Source organism: Mesocricetus auratus, unplaced genomic scaffold, assembly GCF_017639785.1.
Source record: "Mesocricetus auratus isolate SY011 unplaced genomic scaffold, BCM_Maur_2.0 Super-Scaffold_100013, whole genome shotgun sequence".
Taxonomy (NCBI): Eukaryota; Metazoa; Chordata; class Mammalia; order Rodentia; family Cricetidae; genus Mesocricetus; species Mesocricetus auratus.
In genome coordinates, this window is record NW_024429196.1 from 49,473,747 (window position 1) to 49,490,948 (window position 17,202).

At 35.3% G+C, this 17,202-nt stretch overlaps 1 protein-coding gene across 1 annotated transcript; it reads left to right on the forward strand.

The window, feature by feature from the left end:
• The first annotated feature begins 1,025 nt into the window (after positions 1-1,025).
• On the forward strand, positions 1,026-6,586 carry LOC121143734 (prolactin-3D1-like). The gene is made up of 5 exons (XM_040756200.1): positions 1,026-1,056; positions 1,825-1,982; positions 3,311-3,418; positions 5,167-5,346; positions 6,386-6,586. The coding sequence occupies exons 1-5, from the start codon at positions 1,026-1,028 to the stop codon at positions 6,584-6,586; spliced, it is 678 nt and encodes a 225-aa protein (XP_040612134.1).
• The last annotated feature ends 10,616 nt before the right edge of the window (positions 6,587-17,202 follow it).

A 17,202-nucleotide genomic window follows, 5' to 3' on the forward strand; every position in this document is an offset into this window, starting at 1 on the left:
CTCCAGAAAATTTTCATAGGAGTCACATGATACCTAAAACTTATCCATTTTGTGGCCAATGTTGTAAATTGTAGAAGAGACTTAAATGATTATAACACTTGGTAAAGAAATTGAATATCTTGTTCACACACCATGAAAATTTGGGGCTTCTATGCTGTAGAACGTTTTATAACGTGGAATATCTTCATGATACCATCAGTCACTATGTAGAATATTTCAGGATAATTACCTAAAATTACTATGGATCTGTGACATGATAAGGCCATCAGCAACCCTGGCAAAGTGTGGCAAGTAGTAAAACCATGGCATATCAGTTGAAATAGCAACTAGCAATTATATGATTTGTTTTACGTTTCAAGCCATGTAAAACAACCAATATAGCATATGATGGGAAAAACAAGGTGCTTAAACATGTCATTGTCTGAATGTATAAGTAGACCTTTTATAAATGGATATGATATGCTTGTCAAAATGCCTTCTAAAAATTTGTGTGTAGACCTGTTGATATTGAGTGAAATATTTTACAGTGTTATGGTTAATGAAAGATATTTGTGCTCACTTAAAACAGTCTGAAATAGGTTTATGCAGAGATTTGTTGGATTACTGAAAGCATTCATCCACTAGGGAAACTTGTAGAAGATATGGCAGACATATTAAGACGTTGAACTAGGGTAAAGGATTGGGATATAAGTCCTTTCTCCTGCTTACCTGAAAATGAGTAATGAATTAGAGGAGATGGCCTTCCTGATTTGGAGAATGGCTGAACTATATGGATCATAGTGGGGGAATGCAGCATGACACATATTAACATATAACTATGTTAAATGTAAAGAGGATGTTAATACTCCCTGAGGGGAGAATGGTGTGCATCTTGAGACATTGATTCAACTTGGCCCCCAGCTCTCTCTAGCTCTGGGTACAGTATGGTGGTATATATATGGAAGGTGGAAAGTTCACTGAAGACAGCACACAGGTGAAGCAGCTTTCCAGAATTGAAGATCATATTGTCGTGGATCATCTCAAAGATGCAGCTCTCTTTGTCTTTACCAAGGCATGGTAAGTAGCCACGCATCATGTACCTCCACCACTGAAGTCTAAATAAGACTTAGATTTTTTGTACAGTATATTTTCTTTGGTGTGCTCTGTTCTGTGTTTTGGGGGAACTGATATTTGATCAGTTTAGGGGCAATCAATACAGAGCAGAAAGGTCTCTCTAGAGGACACTTGCTAAATTATGTTTGAGCTCAGAATATTTCATGAAGTATCTTCCTTGTGTTTCAGACATAGATATTTTATGTTTTCTGTTTTAGCAGTAGGATAAAAAGGTCAGTGTTACTGGTATTTAAGAACCATCAGTTTATAATACCTTCCATTTCAACTGCTACCATCTAAATTAAAAAATAATACAACTCAAACTGTTCAATTAACATTATAGAAAAATGTGATACATATAAGGAAAATGAATTAGGTACAGTACTAATGTATTTAAGAAAATGTAAGGCAACCATTAATTTTCTGAAATTTCATATATTTGCAGATAATGATTTGTAATCTCTGGCCCATAATTAATCAAACACCATGTGTTTGGAAACTTGAGAAGCTCCTTTGGAGCAAATGCAACCTGTGAAAATTCTCACATATTTCAAAATCTTTACTGGCAAAACATTGCTATATCCCTGTATTTTCCCAGTTGTAACAGTGAATACTGTATGAAGGTATATCAACCCAACTCTCTTAAAAGAGGTCCTTCAGAGTACACTCCCAACTTCTTTAACTGTTGTAACCTCATTTCTATAGATTATCTCATTGCCATTTCTCTGACAGCAGGGGTGTGTATGTTGCTGCTAGTGTCAACTTTGACTCTTTGGGAGCATGTGGCCTCCAAACCAAGTGGTCCTTTGTCCATGGAAGCCCTGTATAATCGTGTGGTCGAACACTCTCATACCACATTTGTCCTGGCTTCAGATATATACCGTGAATTTGTAAGTAATGTCCTTGCTTCTGGATACTTATATAAATGGGACTTCTAATGGCTAATCACTAATGATATGGAAATGAGTCATGCATCCAATTCCAAATAATTCAATTTTATTAGCAATAAAAGGAATCATACAGTAAAAGGTGGAATGTGAAGCATGTAAAGTTTCATGAGCTCTTTAAAGAGTATAAAGAATTTAATAATACTTTAATCTTTTCTATATTAACTTCAATAATAACTGTCTTTATGGGATTCCTTACATACAGATAAGATGATAAATAGTGCTGGAGAACTGAATTGAAATTAGTGTATGGAGAGGAATAAAACTGAAGAATATTGAAACCATGTAAACAGTTAAAAACAAGATAAAAAAGATACACTTAAACTTGTAAATGCAAAGAATCATGGCTTATGGTTTTCAGTATCTTAGTGATATTGAAGGGCTACATTAGACAGAAAATATATTCTGTCCTTTCTCAGGCACATAGCTCACCTTGCCATAGTCTGTCAGTGGGTCAAGAACATAGCACATTTCCATTGAAAGTTGGGTATATGGATTATATTCCACTACATTTATGGGGAATATTCATTCCTGTTGTCATTTTTCCTCATTAGTTTCTCTTTTACATTTTATTCTCCTCTCCTTACCTTTCACATGCACCACATTTTAAAGAACCCTTTAATTCTTTCAAATTCTGGGAGTTACAATCAAGTAAAAATAACTTATGAACTATGTTCTTATCGTTAATACAGAAAAATAAAATAATTTTGTGAATGCTTACTTCACTCAGGCTGAATTGTTCCTTCAAAGGACACCTGAATTTTTATGTTTATTTTTTGATCAGAGAAGCATTAGTAAATCCTAGATTTATCATGAACTTTTTATGGCACTGACACTTGCTGTTATTTGAGAGCACAATCATAAATGAATACTTCATGTTTCAAAAAATTAAACATTATTTTGTGGCAGTAAAATACAAGATATTCATAAGTATGAACAAATGATAACAGTTCTTTTACACTCAGGCTAGCAAAGCTTATACTTAAAGACATAAGTAGTTAGAAGTTTGTATGCATCTTAGTTATTTCTAGCCAAACAATAACAGTAGCAAATATAATACAAAGAAACAATAAACAGGTGAACAGAATGTGAGGACTGTCTACTATATTGCTTAAATAAAGTGAGTAAAATTTAGGAACATGATATTTCCATCATTCTACTGTTTCATGTTTTTTCTTACATCTCATAAATGTAGAGTTTATCAAAGGTATCATGTTTAATTCTATTCAATTCTGAATCATCAATAAATTAAATCATTTAATTTCTTCCAGAATTTAAACTTTTTCAAGAGAAGTTGGTTTACAGACAGGCCACTCAGCGTGTGTCACACAGCTTCCATCTCTACTCCAGAGTCTCGTGAAGAAGTCCATGGAACAAAAGTAGGTTTCATCCCTGTTTTATACTGAGCAAGTAATGCTACACACAGGCTAATTGTGCTGTGTGTGATTACTTTACACATAAGAGATGTTCTAATTTCAGACCAAATAGATAAAAGAAGATGCAACTGTCAGAGAACAATCATGTCATACAGTTGATAATTTTAGCACTAAGTAAAATGCATGACAACTCATTGTCCAGAGTTTAACTTGTCCACATAGGAAACTCCTTTTACAAGAAATTTCTGCTTGTCAGAGGAAAGTTTTAATCTGAACTCGATATTCATTTTTAACGTATTACTAAACATACAGAATACACAACTCTCCTTGTGTTTGTGATCATTAAAGGATATTGCTCTGGCATCAAGTTACCCAACTGAGTAGTTCTTTCTTCTTAAGTTTCTAAACTATTCTGTACCTATTTGTATTCCATAATTATTTCTACAGTCCTTCCTGATTAATCTGCCTTTCCTGCATGTTACCTGAAATTCATTTGTAGAAAATACTTGTCTCTAGACTGTATCATGTTCCTCTGAATGACTTATGTTTTGATTAATTCTACATAACTCTGAAGATCTAATGTATATATGTTATGATATCTTGCTCCTGGCTACCTGTCATAAACATCAGTTTATTTACATAAAATTACTTGTTTATCCATCTCTCACACATAAACTACTCTGCAATGGTGCTTGTATTGCTAATGCAAGTATCACAGATACAAGATGTTCTCATCAGCACAGTACGGCTATAAAAAGGAGAAGGAAAAGAAGAAACCATTTGTACCAATTACTTTTCTGTACAGTATAAATAGAATTATTTTGGATTGAAATATTTAATGGTGACAAACATTCTACGATTAAATTTTTTAAGAAGACAATAAAATGAGGTTCCAAACAGTTGGCACACTAAACTTCTTTCATGTCATGCATTCATTCTTAATCATTATTGTCTAGTTCTCCTAGCCATATGATTGATAATACAATTGGTCAGCCTATTTCATTCATAAACACTTTTTTAATTCTAGGTGAGTACATGTCTAGTCTTTATTTTCATAGCTTGTGCATTTCCTCACAAACATCATAGTAAACTTCTAACAGTAGAAGCTATTTGCTTTACTTTGGCCTGGCGCTAACACTTACTGGGTTGAAATTCCATTCTGATTTCTAAAGATGGTTTAAATAAAAGCAATTCTTTGCAATGATTTTCTTCTGTATATGTCAATAAGTAGGCAACTAATCTAGAATCAAGGGTGGAGGGAATCATGCAGGTACATGAAAAACATGCTTTTTCTCCAGTCAACTCTTTGTAAAAGTCTCAATAAATATATGAGAATTCAGCTTGATTCAGTAGGGTAAAAATCATTTGAACCACTGACTCCTGACAGTGTTGGCATCTATATTATTGAGTCCTATCTTTGGAAACCTACTGAGGCATGTACACCAAGTTTTTTAAACAACAGTATAAGCATTCCAAGAGAAGAATTCTGACAAAAGGGACAAATGACAGAATGTAGAAAGAACACAAAATATGATCATTTTGAATAGTCAAAATTAGTTTTATTTAATGGAGTAGAAATTAGTATGTGTAATTATATATTCATGCAATATTTATATATTATATAATAAGTAACATATTACTATTAATAAAAATATACTGTATTATGCCACACTTGTGGGAAAAATATACGTATGTCTTTACATAGCAGTGTGGCACCTAGTATACTATGATATCCACTGATGTTTTCCTAGACTGAAGACCTCCTGAAAGCAATCATCAACATTACTCATGCCTGGGAAGAACCACTGAAATACCTGGTGTCTTCAGTGCCTACTCTCCCAGGAGCTTCTGATAATATGCTGAAAACAGCCACTGCTGTGAAGGACAGAAATCATATACTTCTGGAGGGGCTTGAGACCATCCTAAACAGGGTAAGCTCTTTCGACACATCTTTGTTTAACCTATTCATAAAGTTGCAAATTATGTAATTCAAAACAATTTTGAGACACTCAAATACAAGGCTATTTCAAAGCCCATGGAACAGTGACCCCTGTAGAAAACAGTTGTGTGACTCCTAGTTAGCTTTCTGGAATTTGGTGGACACTCCACCTAACTCAGTTGATCTTAGAGCAGTTAATACCTGGATCACTTGTACCATAATGCATTAAGTGAAATATACTGCTCATGTGCAAGGATTCATAAAGTATGTAAAGTATAGAATGGATTTATCTGAAAATCAGGAAAGGATTATGGTACTCCACCAAAAGCCATATGGTCTGAATGACACATCCGGCAAAGTATTGAGAGCATGCAAGAATACACAAAGTGAAAGGATGATACTAGCCCTTTCCTTTATTCTTAGTTAATTCCATTCATACAGCCAAATACAGTCTTGCTGATTCACTGTCTATCTACTTGTGTGTGGATATATCTCATTTGAAATCAGTTACATGGCAGAATATACATATTAATACTGTCTTCAATTTATGTGTTGGTGTCTAAGCCTTTAAACAAATTTCCAATGTTTCTCAATACAAATAATAATCCTCCATATCCTACTAAAGTTCATTAAAAATATACAAGGAATATGAACTGAGAAATGTCTCTTACCATTAGTGCCTGGATTCCATGTTTAAATACCCGAGCCCAGGTGTTTAATGTCAATATGGTGTCTTCTCTTTTGAGCTCTCAGAATAGGCAATTAGACCTAAGGAAATGTGCCATAAGTTTCAGGTAAAATATGGAACACTCTCTCAAAAATGAAAGAATATGTCACTGGGGGAACTTTGTCCAAAATTGACCACTGATACTGAAATAATTTATATTACACACACACATGGAGAGAGAGAGGGAGATAGAGCAAGAGAGAGAGAGAGAGAGAGAGAGAGAGAGAGAGAGAGAGAGAGAGAGAGAGAGAGAGAGAGAGAGAGAGAGGATAATGTCAATAATACCTGTTCATTTGATGCTTAGACCCAGGTTGAATATGAAGAAGATTCCTACCCTGATTGGTCCGGAGTGTCAGATTTGCAGTCATCTGATGAAGAGACTCGCCTCTTTACCTTTTTTAACCTGTGCCGTTGCCTGAAAAGGGATACACATAAGGTTGACACTTTTCTCAAGGTCTTGAGGTGCAGAGTTGCCTATAATAATGAGTGTATTTTTTATCAGTGAGTGCTGAGTGCACAACCCAGAAATATCCTCCTGACATCATTCATGTTGACCCAGTACTTTAATGCTTTCTTTCCCTTCTCAGTGTATGAATGGTTATGATGGAATTCTTTCTATGTAATAAAATCTAATTCTTTAGAAAAAACAGACTCAATGTGAAAATTTATGGAAGTCTTTTGTGTCCATTTAATATAATTTGGGTGTAGGCTTTTGTAATGTGCATTCAAGAACCTCAAGTTTGACAAACACATAAGACACAATTAACTTTATTTTAGAACACTGTGAATGAAGGGAGAGAATTTACATGAGACCAAAGCCAAAACACTGGTGCCACTTATTAGATCAATTGTATCAAGGGAGTGGATATCTGTGGGAGCTTATAAAAGGAAACCATTCTGTGAGCAAAATTTTAGTCTGATAACAAACTATAGGAGTTCAATAATATTGTACTATCTTAAATATCATTAATTTAAACTTTCAAAAATGTAGTAGGAAAGAAGTATCAAACAGATCTGTATTTCTCTAGTGTCTGCCCATCTGCCAACTTGATCATCCTTAGGGCCATCTTAGGAAAGAAGCAGGTTTCCCTCTTCTGTAGTTCAGAATTCAGAGCATTTTAATGCATTAAAAATAGAAGTATAAAACAAAGGAGGCTATCCCTCCTTTATAGAACAGTACAGCAGACCAGAGGACATGGGAAGACGTCTCTTAGTGGTTATATTCTAATTGAAGTCTGAAGATTTCAGGCAAGATTAAGAGGAAGCAGATGTGATTTACACAGCTACCAAAGGGAATGCAGAAAAGATATTTGAGAAGAATCAGCAGTTACTCACTGTCACATCAGAGTGGTTCTGCTTTCTACTGCCTCTGGGATATTCACTTCATAAGATTATGTATGAAGGACTTCTCCCAACATAATAAGAATAGCAGCAATCATTTTAAAACATACAAAATAGTAGAGAAACTTTGATAACATAGATTAATAAATCACATCATGAACACTAAAGGTACAATTTGAGAAGAAAGAAATTTGTTTTTTATGAGGATATTTTCTCTGAAATTGTGATCTTAAACACATAAACTAATGTTATATTAAGATCAGTATAATAGTTGCTGTCCTCATTTAAAAAAGAATGAAAAGAAGTTCAGTCATTATTGGAGATGAAAATATTAAAGATGCAAAGGACTGAGATCTGGAAAACCAAAACCATGATGCAACCCTGACAAATAGGCAGATATCACAATCTAACCATTCTTCTTGAATATTGTATGATATAACTCTATTCTGATAATGAAAAAACTCTGAGGTATTCACATATACAGTTATAAATCACGTGTCTTCAATTGTTTACCAGTTATCCCCTTTGAAAGTGGAATATGCACATTAACCTGGGGTAATTGTAAGAAGAGCCTGATGAAGTCTGTTTTTTTTTATAGAAGATGAATAACTTCAGCTTGGAAAATTCCTGTTCATGTGGTAAAGGACAATAGATACCAGTGTAGGTACAGAAGGTAATTCAGGGATATAAGAAAATATTTTAGATGAGGAAAATAAAAGAAAATTAATCTAGTTTTGTGGTTTGTGATAGTATGAAGTTTTTAGGGGTTGATCATCAGGTTCTGGAGGGCAATCAATAGCAATGCCAACAATCTGTATTATTTGACAATCTATGAGATCTCCCACTGTCCACCAAATGTGAGAGATGTGACCCATTCCTAACACTGAGCCTTTTACTTGTTAGCTTATTATGGTTTACTTGTTCTGGTGTCTTAAAGGGATATTATTGTCCCAAGGGAGGATCATTCCATTAAACTTTTCAAAATGTATGAATATATCTATATTTTAGGAAGTTTCTATAGTAAGAGTTTTTATAAGACTTTTTCTGAAGGCCTTTACTGTTAGGTATCTTTCCCTGTATTTCCTCTTCTATTCTTCTCTACAATTCCTCACATCATTTAACATTTCTGGTTCCATCTTTCCTTAACTCTATTATATAATTTTATATATATCTGCATTCTAATTTCTCCTTTGGAAGGATCTACTTCAAGTTTTCCATGGAATTTACTAATTTCTGGACCTCTGTAGGGGGTTGAAATTGTCTTGTAGCACTTTCTTCCAGGGTTAAAGCTTTAAATTTTGGAAGGAATGTCACTAAAACACAGAATATTTACAGGACACTAAACAAAGAAATTCAGGCCAGCTGAACTTTCTGAAGAGTTCAGGCAAAGAGATTTCTGAAAAGGACACATTGCAACCCATTAAGCAGCTTGAATATTTCCTGCTGAAATTTTAGGTCCAGTCATGTATACTATCTTGCCTTTACAAATAAAAATACTTTGTCCTTTCAATTCCTATTTGTATGACTCTGTTCTTTATTTTTCTTGTTGTTCTACCTAATATTGAAGTAATGTATTAACTTGTTATTCAGAGATTGAACAAACATCACTCATTTCTGACTTCAATGGGAATGTTATACATTTCTCTGTTAGCTGTGGAATTGCTGTAAAGTGCTTTTGTTAGGCATCTGTAATATCTACAAGATTTTAACATGAAAGGTTGTGGGATTTTGTCAATGGCTTATCTGCACCGAATGGTGCTTTTTGTTAGTTTTTTTCAGTAATAGAGGACAAGCAAATACTTTCTTCTTCTCCAACACTGCAATAAAAAGGACAACAAGCAAGGGTAACAGTAAAATTAAAATACAGAAAATACAAAACCCTAAGGTTTGGAGACAAACTTGACTTAAATCTATGTGTAGAGACTTGTAAATATCTTCAACCTCACCCTGCAAATACAACTCGTTGCACCATTTCATGGATCACAGAATAGAGAGAGGACACGGCCAGGTTCACTATACCGGGGCGATGGGTCAGAGCCTGAGCTGGTCCAAGCTGCTCAGCCTCTGGCCATCCACCTAGTCAACTAGTTGGAAGTTTACATCTTGCTTCTCATTGCTTACAGCTTTGAAAGTGACTGGTACATATGTCTGTCTATTTTTATTTGTCCTTGGATTCAGTTTGCAAGGATTTTATTGAGAAGTTTTGCTTCAATATTCATAAGAGAAATTCATCAGAGAGGCTTCCCCTTTCAGCATACAGGAGTGACTACTGAGATCCACATCCATACATTACATAGAAAAATTGTCTCTAATTCTGTTAGGCTTATGTTGCCAGGTGTCATGGTAACTATGACATTGTGAGTGAAATGGGCAATATTCCTTTTGTTTCTATTCAGTGAAATTATTAGATAAAGCAGAGAATTTATGTTGTTGAAACTAATGAGTTGCTAGTCACTCATCTACTTCATACCTTAAAAGACCAAACCTATAAAAGATATATAAAAGATACAGAAAATTTAGAAATGGAAAGATATTCACACTTTGACCAGCAGGGCTCAGTTGCTGCTGCCATCCATTTTAATTAACTTTATGTAATAGGTCCTTCTTTTTTAGAATTTTTGTTTTGATATCACCAACCCCTCAAGTGATGGCGAGTTAGTCCAAAGAATGTAGTTTTGCTACAATGTGGTAGAAACATAAGGAAGAAGTACATAATGAAGGATGCTATGGGTTTGATGTAGAAGGATGAATAATTGAGGGCACGTGAGGTGATTCTCATGTCTCTCTCTGTGTCTGCCCTTCCTTCCTTTCTCTATATCTATCTTCATGTTTATCTTTTACTTCATTTCTGCCTCTGGGATTATTTGTGTCTTCCTTCCTCCTCTTCAATCAGCTTGATAGAAACAGCCTTCTCTGTTCCATTCTTCTGCCATAGACAACTGTGCTGCACAGGGCTAGTGAAACAAAATTACAGGAAAATGCCATTGAATCTATGAACAACCACAACAACAAAAGCCCTATTCCCTTTTTAAGATAATATTTCAAAGACTGTGACATAGCAATAGAAAAGTGACTGACAAAACTGGCTAAGATTCTGTGGTTTTATGTGTTTGTGTTAGTCTCAGCAGAAGGACAAATAGTCAATCATTAATTGTTTAAGTTTTTCTTGCTTTTTAAGGCTCTTTCATATCTCCTGGCCTTTACCAGGAGACATAGTTGGTTTTTTCTTGGGGTTTATGTTGTTTTGATAAACACCATGACCAAAATGTAACATGGAGAAGAAATATTTTATCACTATACTTTCTTATGACAGTCCATCGTTGTGGCAGGGACTAAAGGCTGGTACCTGGTGGCAAGACGTGAAGCAGAGGCCATGGAGATATGCCATTTATGGACCTGCTCGCTATCTCTTGCTCATCTTGCTGTCTACAATTCTAAGATATCACCCACCACGGTCCTTGCCCAAATAAATTATCATTTAAGAAAATGCACAACAGGATCACTGAAAGGCCAAGCTGTTTAGGAAATTTTCCTCAATTGGCGTTCTGTCTTAATTGTGTTAAGTTCATATAAATCAGACAAACATTCTAGTTCAAAGAAAACATCAACATATCTGCAGTAGAAAATCTTTCAATTATAAGGGAAACATAAATATTTGTCTTTCTGGATCCTAGGTTTCTCACTGTCTCAAATAGGTTAATTAATTTTGGTTTCATCCATTTACCTGAATTCTTTCATTTTTCTGAAGAATGCTACATTGTACAAATATACCACATTTTCATCACAGTCCATTCTTCAGTTCATTGACACAGAGGCTATTTCTAATTTTGGATACTATGAATTGAGCAAAAATGAACATGACTGAACACCATTCTGGATGATAAGATATAGAGTCCTTTGAGTTTATTGCCACAGTGCTATGAATGGACCTTGTGACAGACTTGTTTTCTAATTTTTATGGATCCTCTGCATAACGCTTCTACAATGACTGTAATAGTTTTTACTTGAATCCTTTCTCCACACTATTACCACCATCTATTCTAATTTGTTGAATAATCTTGCTTATTCTGATTCAGGAATAATGAAATGTCAAAGCAATTCTAATTCACATTTAACTTATGGCTAAGGATGTTGAACATTTTCCTTAGTTTTTAAACAATTTTAACAAATCTCTAAGTAGTTTCATATCCAATTGTTTCCATGTTTTCACAATATTTTTTGACAAATCTCTATAAAGGTTCATATTCCCTTCTTTATTTTTTTCTTCTTTTTCTTTATCTTTTTTTTCGTCCCAATGTTCAGATTTTGAGTAACTTGAATATTCTGTGTACTAGATATCTGCCTGATGTAATAAATAGATAATCTTTCCCACTTTATAGCTTACCATATCACTTTGATGATAGTGTCATTTGCTGTACAGACGCTTTAGAAGGTGAAAAAATGTAACACCCAGTTTGGTTGATACCTGCTATGGTTTTCATACTGGAGCTTCTGTATGTTCTTTCACAGTAGTTAAGTACCAATCAATCTCAGCCAGCTATTTAACACTATTAAGAAAAAACTATCTGTATGGAAGAAATGCCCACTGTCAGTTTTGAAAAAAATGTTGTGGAAATGACAAACCACATTTTCTTGGACCGAATAACTGCTCCATGATATGGAATTCATATTGACCTGGTTAATGGGATCAAAAACAAGATGAGACTAAACATATCATGTATTCTAGGGAAGACAACCACTATTATTCCATTATGTGAGTATAGCAATAAGATGACATCTATGGCATGTTCTTATTTTCATAGAAAAGTGCAGTACTCATCTCATATCCAAGACTTTTATTGTGACACTAGATGATAGACAGAGACTCGTTGCTAGACTTTAGATAAGGTGTGAGAGAATTTGGACTCTGCATCAAAAATTGGGATAGATTTATTGCACACCTACTCTTTTTTTAAGGGGGAGGGATAAAGGACATTTTTTTAATTGAAACTACAAACAAGCTTGCTTCACATGTAAATCCCAGCTACCTCACCTTCCCCTATTCCCCTGCGCACCTCCAACAATAGCAACCACACACACACCCAATCCACACTCTGCACATCAGGAATGGTGAGACCCTCCATGGGGGATCTCCTAAGTCTGTCATATCATCATCCAGGCCTTCCCCCATGTTTCCAGGCTGAGAGAACATTCCTCGATGTGGAGTGGGATCCCAAGGTCCATTTGTATGCCAGGGATAAATACTGGTCTACTACCCCAGGCCCTTTAGATTGTAGAGGCCTCCTCCATGGGCACTCAAATTTAGAGGGTCTGGGTCAGCCCCATACTAGCCTCCTAGCCATCAGTCTGGGTTCCATGAGCTCCCATTTTTCAGGTCAGCAGTTTCTATGGGTTACACCAGCCTGGTCTTGGCCCATTTTCTCATCACTCCTTCCTCTCTGTAACTGGGTTCCAGGAGTCCAGTTCAGTGCTTAGGTATGGGTGTCTGTCTGCCTTGGCTTCCATCAGCCTCTGGATGAAGGCTTTAGGATAGCATATAAGATAGTCATCAATCTCATTATCAGGGAAGGGCATTTAAGGTAGCCTCACCACTACTGCTTTTTTCGGCAATTGGTGTCATACTTGTAGATCTCTCGCACTCTCACTAGTGCCAGATCTCTCCTCAAAAAAATAATGATTCCTTCTATTATGGTATCTCTCATCCTGCTCTCCACTATTCTTTCCCCAACTCAGCCTTTCTGCTCCCTCATGTCTTCCTCTCTCCTTCTCTTCTCCCCCTCTCTTTTTCCCAGCGTCATCTCCTATCCCCATACCCCATGCTCCCAATCCTCTCAGGAGATCCTGCCTATTCCACTTCTCTGGGGTACCATGCATATCGCTCTTAGGGTCCTCCCTGTTATGGGATTGTAGGCTGGCACTCCCCTGATTCATGTCTAAAAATCAATATATATGAGTGATTAAATACCATTTTATGACTGGGTTACCTCACTCAGGATGGTTTTTTCTAGTGCCATCCATTTGCCTGCAAATTTCAAGATGACATTGTTTTTTTCCACTGAGTAGTAATTCATTGTGTAAATATACCAAGTTTTCTCTAACCACTCTTTTGTTGAGGAGTGTCTAGGTAGTTTTTCAGGTTTTGGCTATTACAAACATTGTTGCTAAGAACACAGTGCAACAGACATGCTTGTTGTATGAGTGTGCATCTTTGGGTTTGTACCTAAGAGTGGAATTGCTGGATATTGTGGCAAACTGATTCGCATTTTCCTGAGGAATCTCCATACTGATTTCAAAAGTGACTGTTCATGTTGACACCCCCATCAGCAGTGGAGGAATGTTATGCTTTCTCTACATCCTCTCCAACATAAATTTTCATTGGTGTTTTTGATTTTAGCCGTTTGACAGGAATAAGATGGTATCTCAAAGTTGTTTTGATTTGCACTTTCTTAAATGCTAAGGATGCTGAGCATTTTCTTAAGTGTCTATCAGACATTTTAGACTCCTCTATTGAGAATTCTCTATTTAGTGCTGTAGCCCACTTTTTAATTGTATCTTTTGGTGTTTTGGAGTCTTGCTTCTTGAGTTCTTTGTAAATTTTGGAGATTAGCCTTCTGTCAGATGTGGGATTTGTGAATATCTTTTTCCATTCTGTGGGCTGCCTTTTTGTCTTGTTGACTGTATGTGTTGCCTTACAAAAGATTCCCAGGTTCAGGAGGTACCATTTATTAATTGTTGACCTCAGTGTCTGTGCTACTGGTGTGATGTTCAGGAAGCAGTATCCTGCACCAATTCCTTCAAGGGTACCTCCAACTTTTTTAAGAGGCTCTGTGTGGTTGCATTTATTTTGAGGTGTTTGATCCATTTGAACTTAAGTTTTGTGCATGGTGATAAACATGGGTCTATATACAGATTTCTACGTCCCATCATCCAGTTATGCCAGCACCATTTGTTGAAGATACTTTCTTGTTTCCATTGTATAATTTTAGCTTCTTTGTCAAAAATAAGGTGTTTATAGATGTGTGGTTTAATATCAGGGTGTTCAATTCATTTCCATTGGTCTACCTGTCTATTTTTTGCCAATACCAAGCTGTTTTCTTGACTTTAGCTCTGTAATACAACTTTGGCTATTCCTTTGTTGGTCAGGGTTGTTTTGGCTATCCTGGGTCTTTTGTTTTTCTATATAAAATTGAAAATTGTTCTTTTAGTGTCTATGAAGAATTTTGCTACAATGATCCTACCTATTCAAGAGTATGGGAGATCTTTCCATTTTCTGGTGTGTTTTTTTTTAATTTCTTTCTTTAAAGACTCAAAGTTCTTGCAATATAGGACTTTCACTTATTTGATCAGGATTGCCCCCAAGGTATTTTATGTTGTTTTTTTGCAATTGTAAAGGATGATGTTTTTCTGATTTCTTTCTCACAACTTTTATTGTGTGTATATAATAGGGCTACTGATTTTTTTTTTGATCTTGTATCCTGCCACTTTGCTGAAGGTATTTATCAGCTGTTAGAAATTCCCTGGTAGAGTTTTTCATGTCACTTATGTAAGTGATCCTATCATCTGCAAAAGTAAATGTTTGACATCTTCTTTTTCAATTTGTATCCCCTTGATCTACATTTGTTGTTTTATTGCTCTATCTAGAACTTCAAGTACAATGTTGAAGAGGTGTGGAGATAGGGGACAGTCTTGCCTTGTTCCTGATTTCAGAGGAATGTTTTTTAGTTTCTCTCCATTTAGTTTGATGTTGGCTGTTGGCTTGCTGTATATAGCTTTTATTATGTTTAGTTATGTTCCTGTTATTCCTGATCTCTCTAAGATCTTTATCATGAAGGGGTGTTGGATTTTTCAAAGGCTTTTTCATCCTCTAGTGAGAACATCATGTGATTTTTGTTTCTCATCTTGTTTATGCAGTAGAATATATTGATGGATTTCCAGATATTGAACCATTCCTAAATCTGAGGAATGAAGCCTACTTGATCATGGTTTTTCTGTTGTCTTCTTGAATTTGTTTTGCCAGTATTTTATTGAGTATTTCTGCATCAATGTTCATGAGGGATTATTGGTCTAAAGTTCTCTTTCTTAGTTGTGTCTTTGTGTGACTTGAATGCCAAGGATATTGAAGCCTATTAAAAAGTTTGGCAATTACTCTTCTGCTTCTATTGTGTAGAATACTTTGAGGAGAATTGGTATTAGCTTTTCTGTGAAATTCTGCTAGAATTTTGCATCTGGCCCTAAACTGTTTTTTGGTTGGGAGACTTTAGATGACTACTTCTATTTCATTTAGGTTTATACTTCTGTCTAAATTGCTTCTCTATTCTTGATTTAATTTTGGTAAGTTATATCTATCCAGAAAATTTTCCATTTCCTCTATTTTTTTAATTTTGTGAAGTACATGTTTGCAAAATATGACCTGATGATGCTCTGGATTTCCTCAGTGTCCATTTTTATGTCACCCTTTTCATTTCTGATTTTGTTAATTTGCATGTTCCCACTACCTTTTGGATAAAGGTTTGTTTATATTCTTAATTTTCTCAAAGAACCAACTCTTCATTACATTTATTCTTTGCAATGTTTTCCTGGTTTCCACTTTATTTATTTAGGCCCTCAATTTGATTGTTTCTTGACATCTATTCCTCCAGGGTGATTTTGCTTCTTTTTGGCCTAGAGCTTTCAGTTATGTTGTTATTTCTCTAGCGTGGCTATTCTCCAGTTTCTTCATGTGGGCACTTGGTGTTATGAACTTTCCTCTTAGCACTGCTTTCAAAGTGTCCCATAAGTTTGGGTATGTTGTGTCTTCATTCTCACTGAATTCTATGAAGTCTTTTATTTCTTTTTTAATTTTTTATTTGACCCAAGAGTGGTGCAATTGTGCATTATTGAATTTCCATGAGTTTGTATGTTTTTTGCAGTTTGTGTTGTTGAATTCTAATGTTAAATACATGAATTTATTCCAATGTTTTGTATTTGTTGATATTTGCTATGTTGCCAAGTATGTGGTTGATTTTTGAGAAGGTTCCAAGTGTCGTGCCAAGAAGAAGGCATAGTCTTTTTTGTTTGGATGGAATGTTTTAAATCCAGTTGGGTAATCACTTGTATTAGTTCCTTTGTTTTTTGTTAAGTTTCTGAATGGTAATCCTGTCTAGTAGCGAGAGTGGGGTATCGAATTTTCCCACTGTAAGTGTGTGAGGTTTTATGTGCAATTTGAGATTTAGTAGTATTTCTTTTATGAATGCAATTGCCTTTGTGTTTGGGGCATAGATGTTCAGAATTGAAACTTAATCTAGGTTGATTTCTCCTGTGATGAATATGAAATGACCTCCTTAATCTCTTTTGATTACTTTTAGTTTAAAGTCTAATTTGGTAACATTAGTACTGCTACCCCCACTTGTTTATTGGGTCCATTTGATTGTAAAATCTTTTTCCAACTCTTAACTCTGAGGTAACATCTGTCTTTGAAGTTGAGGTGTGTTTCCTGTATGCAGCAAAAGGATGGATTCTGTCTTCGAATCCATTCTGTTAGCTTGTGACTTTTTATGGATAATTTAGGACCATTAATGTTGAGGGAAATTAAGGACCATTGATTGCTCATTCTTGTTTGTTTTGGAATGGTTGTTGTTGTTGGAATTGTGCTTGGATTTTCAACCTTTCTTTCTTTTGACTGTTGGTAAATTGTGAGTGTCTACTGCCTATATTTTTCTGGGTGTAGTTAACTTCCTTGGGTTTGAGTTTTCCTTCTAGTAATTTCTGTATGACTGGATTAGTGGATATGTATTGTTTAAA

What these genes read in the sequence shown, in the direction of transcription:
- LOC121143734 (XM_040756200.1), top strand. Translation starts at nt 1,026, where the DNA reads ATGCAGCTCTCTTTGTCTTTACCAAGGCATG. An exon ending in TTTGTCTTTACCAAGGCATG is followed by an intron (nt 1,057 to 1,824) that starts GTAAGTAGCCAC and finishes TTTCTCTGACAG; the next exon opens with CAGGGGTGTGTATGTTGCTG. An exon ending in TTGAGACCATCCTAAACAGG is followed by an intron (nt 5,347 to 6,385) that starts GTAAGCTCTTTC and finishes TTTGATGCTTAG; the next exon opens with ACCCAGGTTGAATATGAAGA.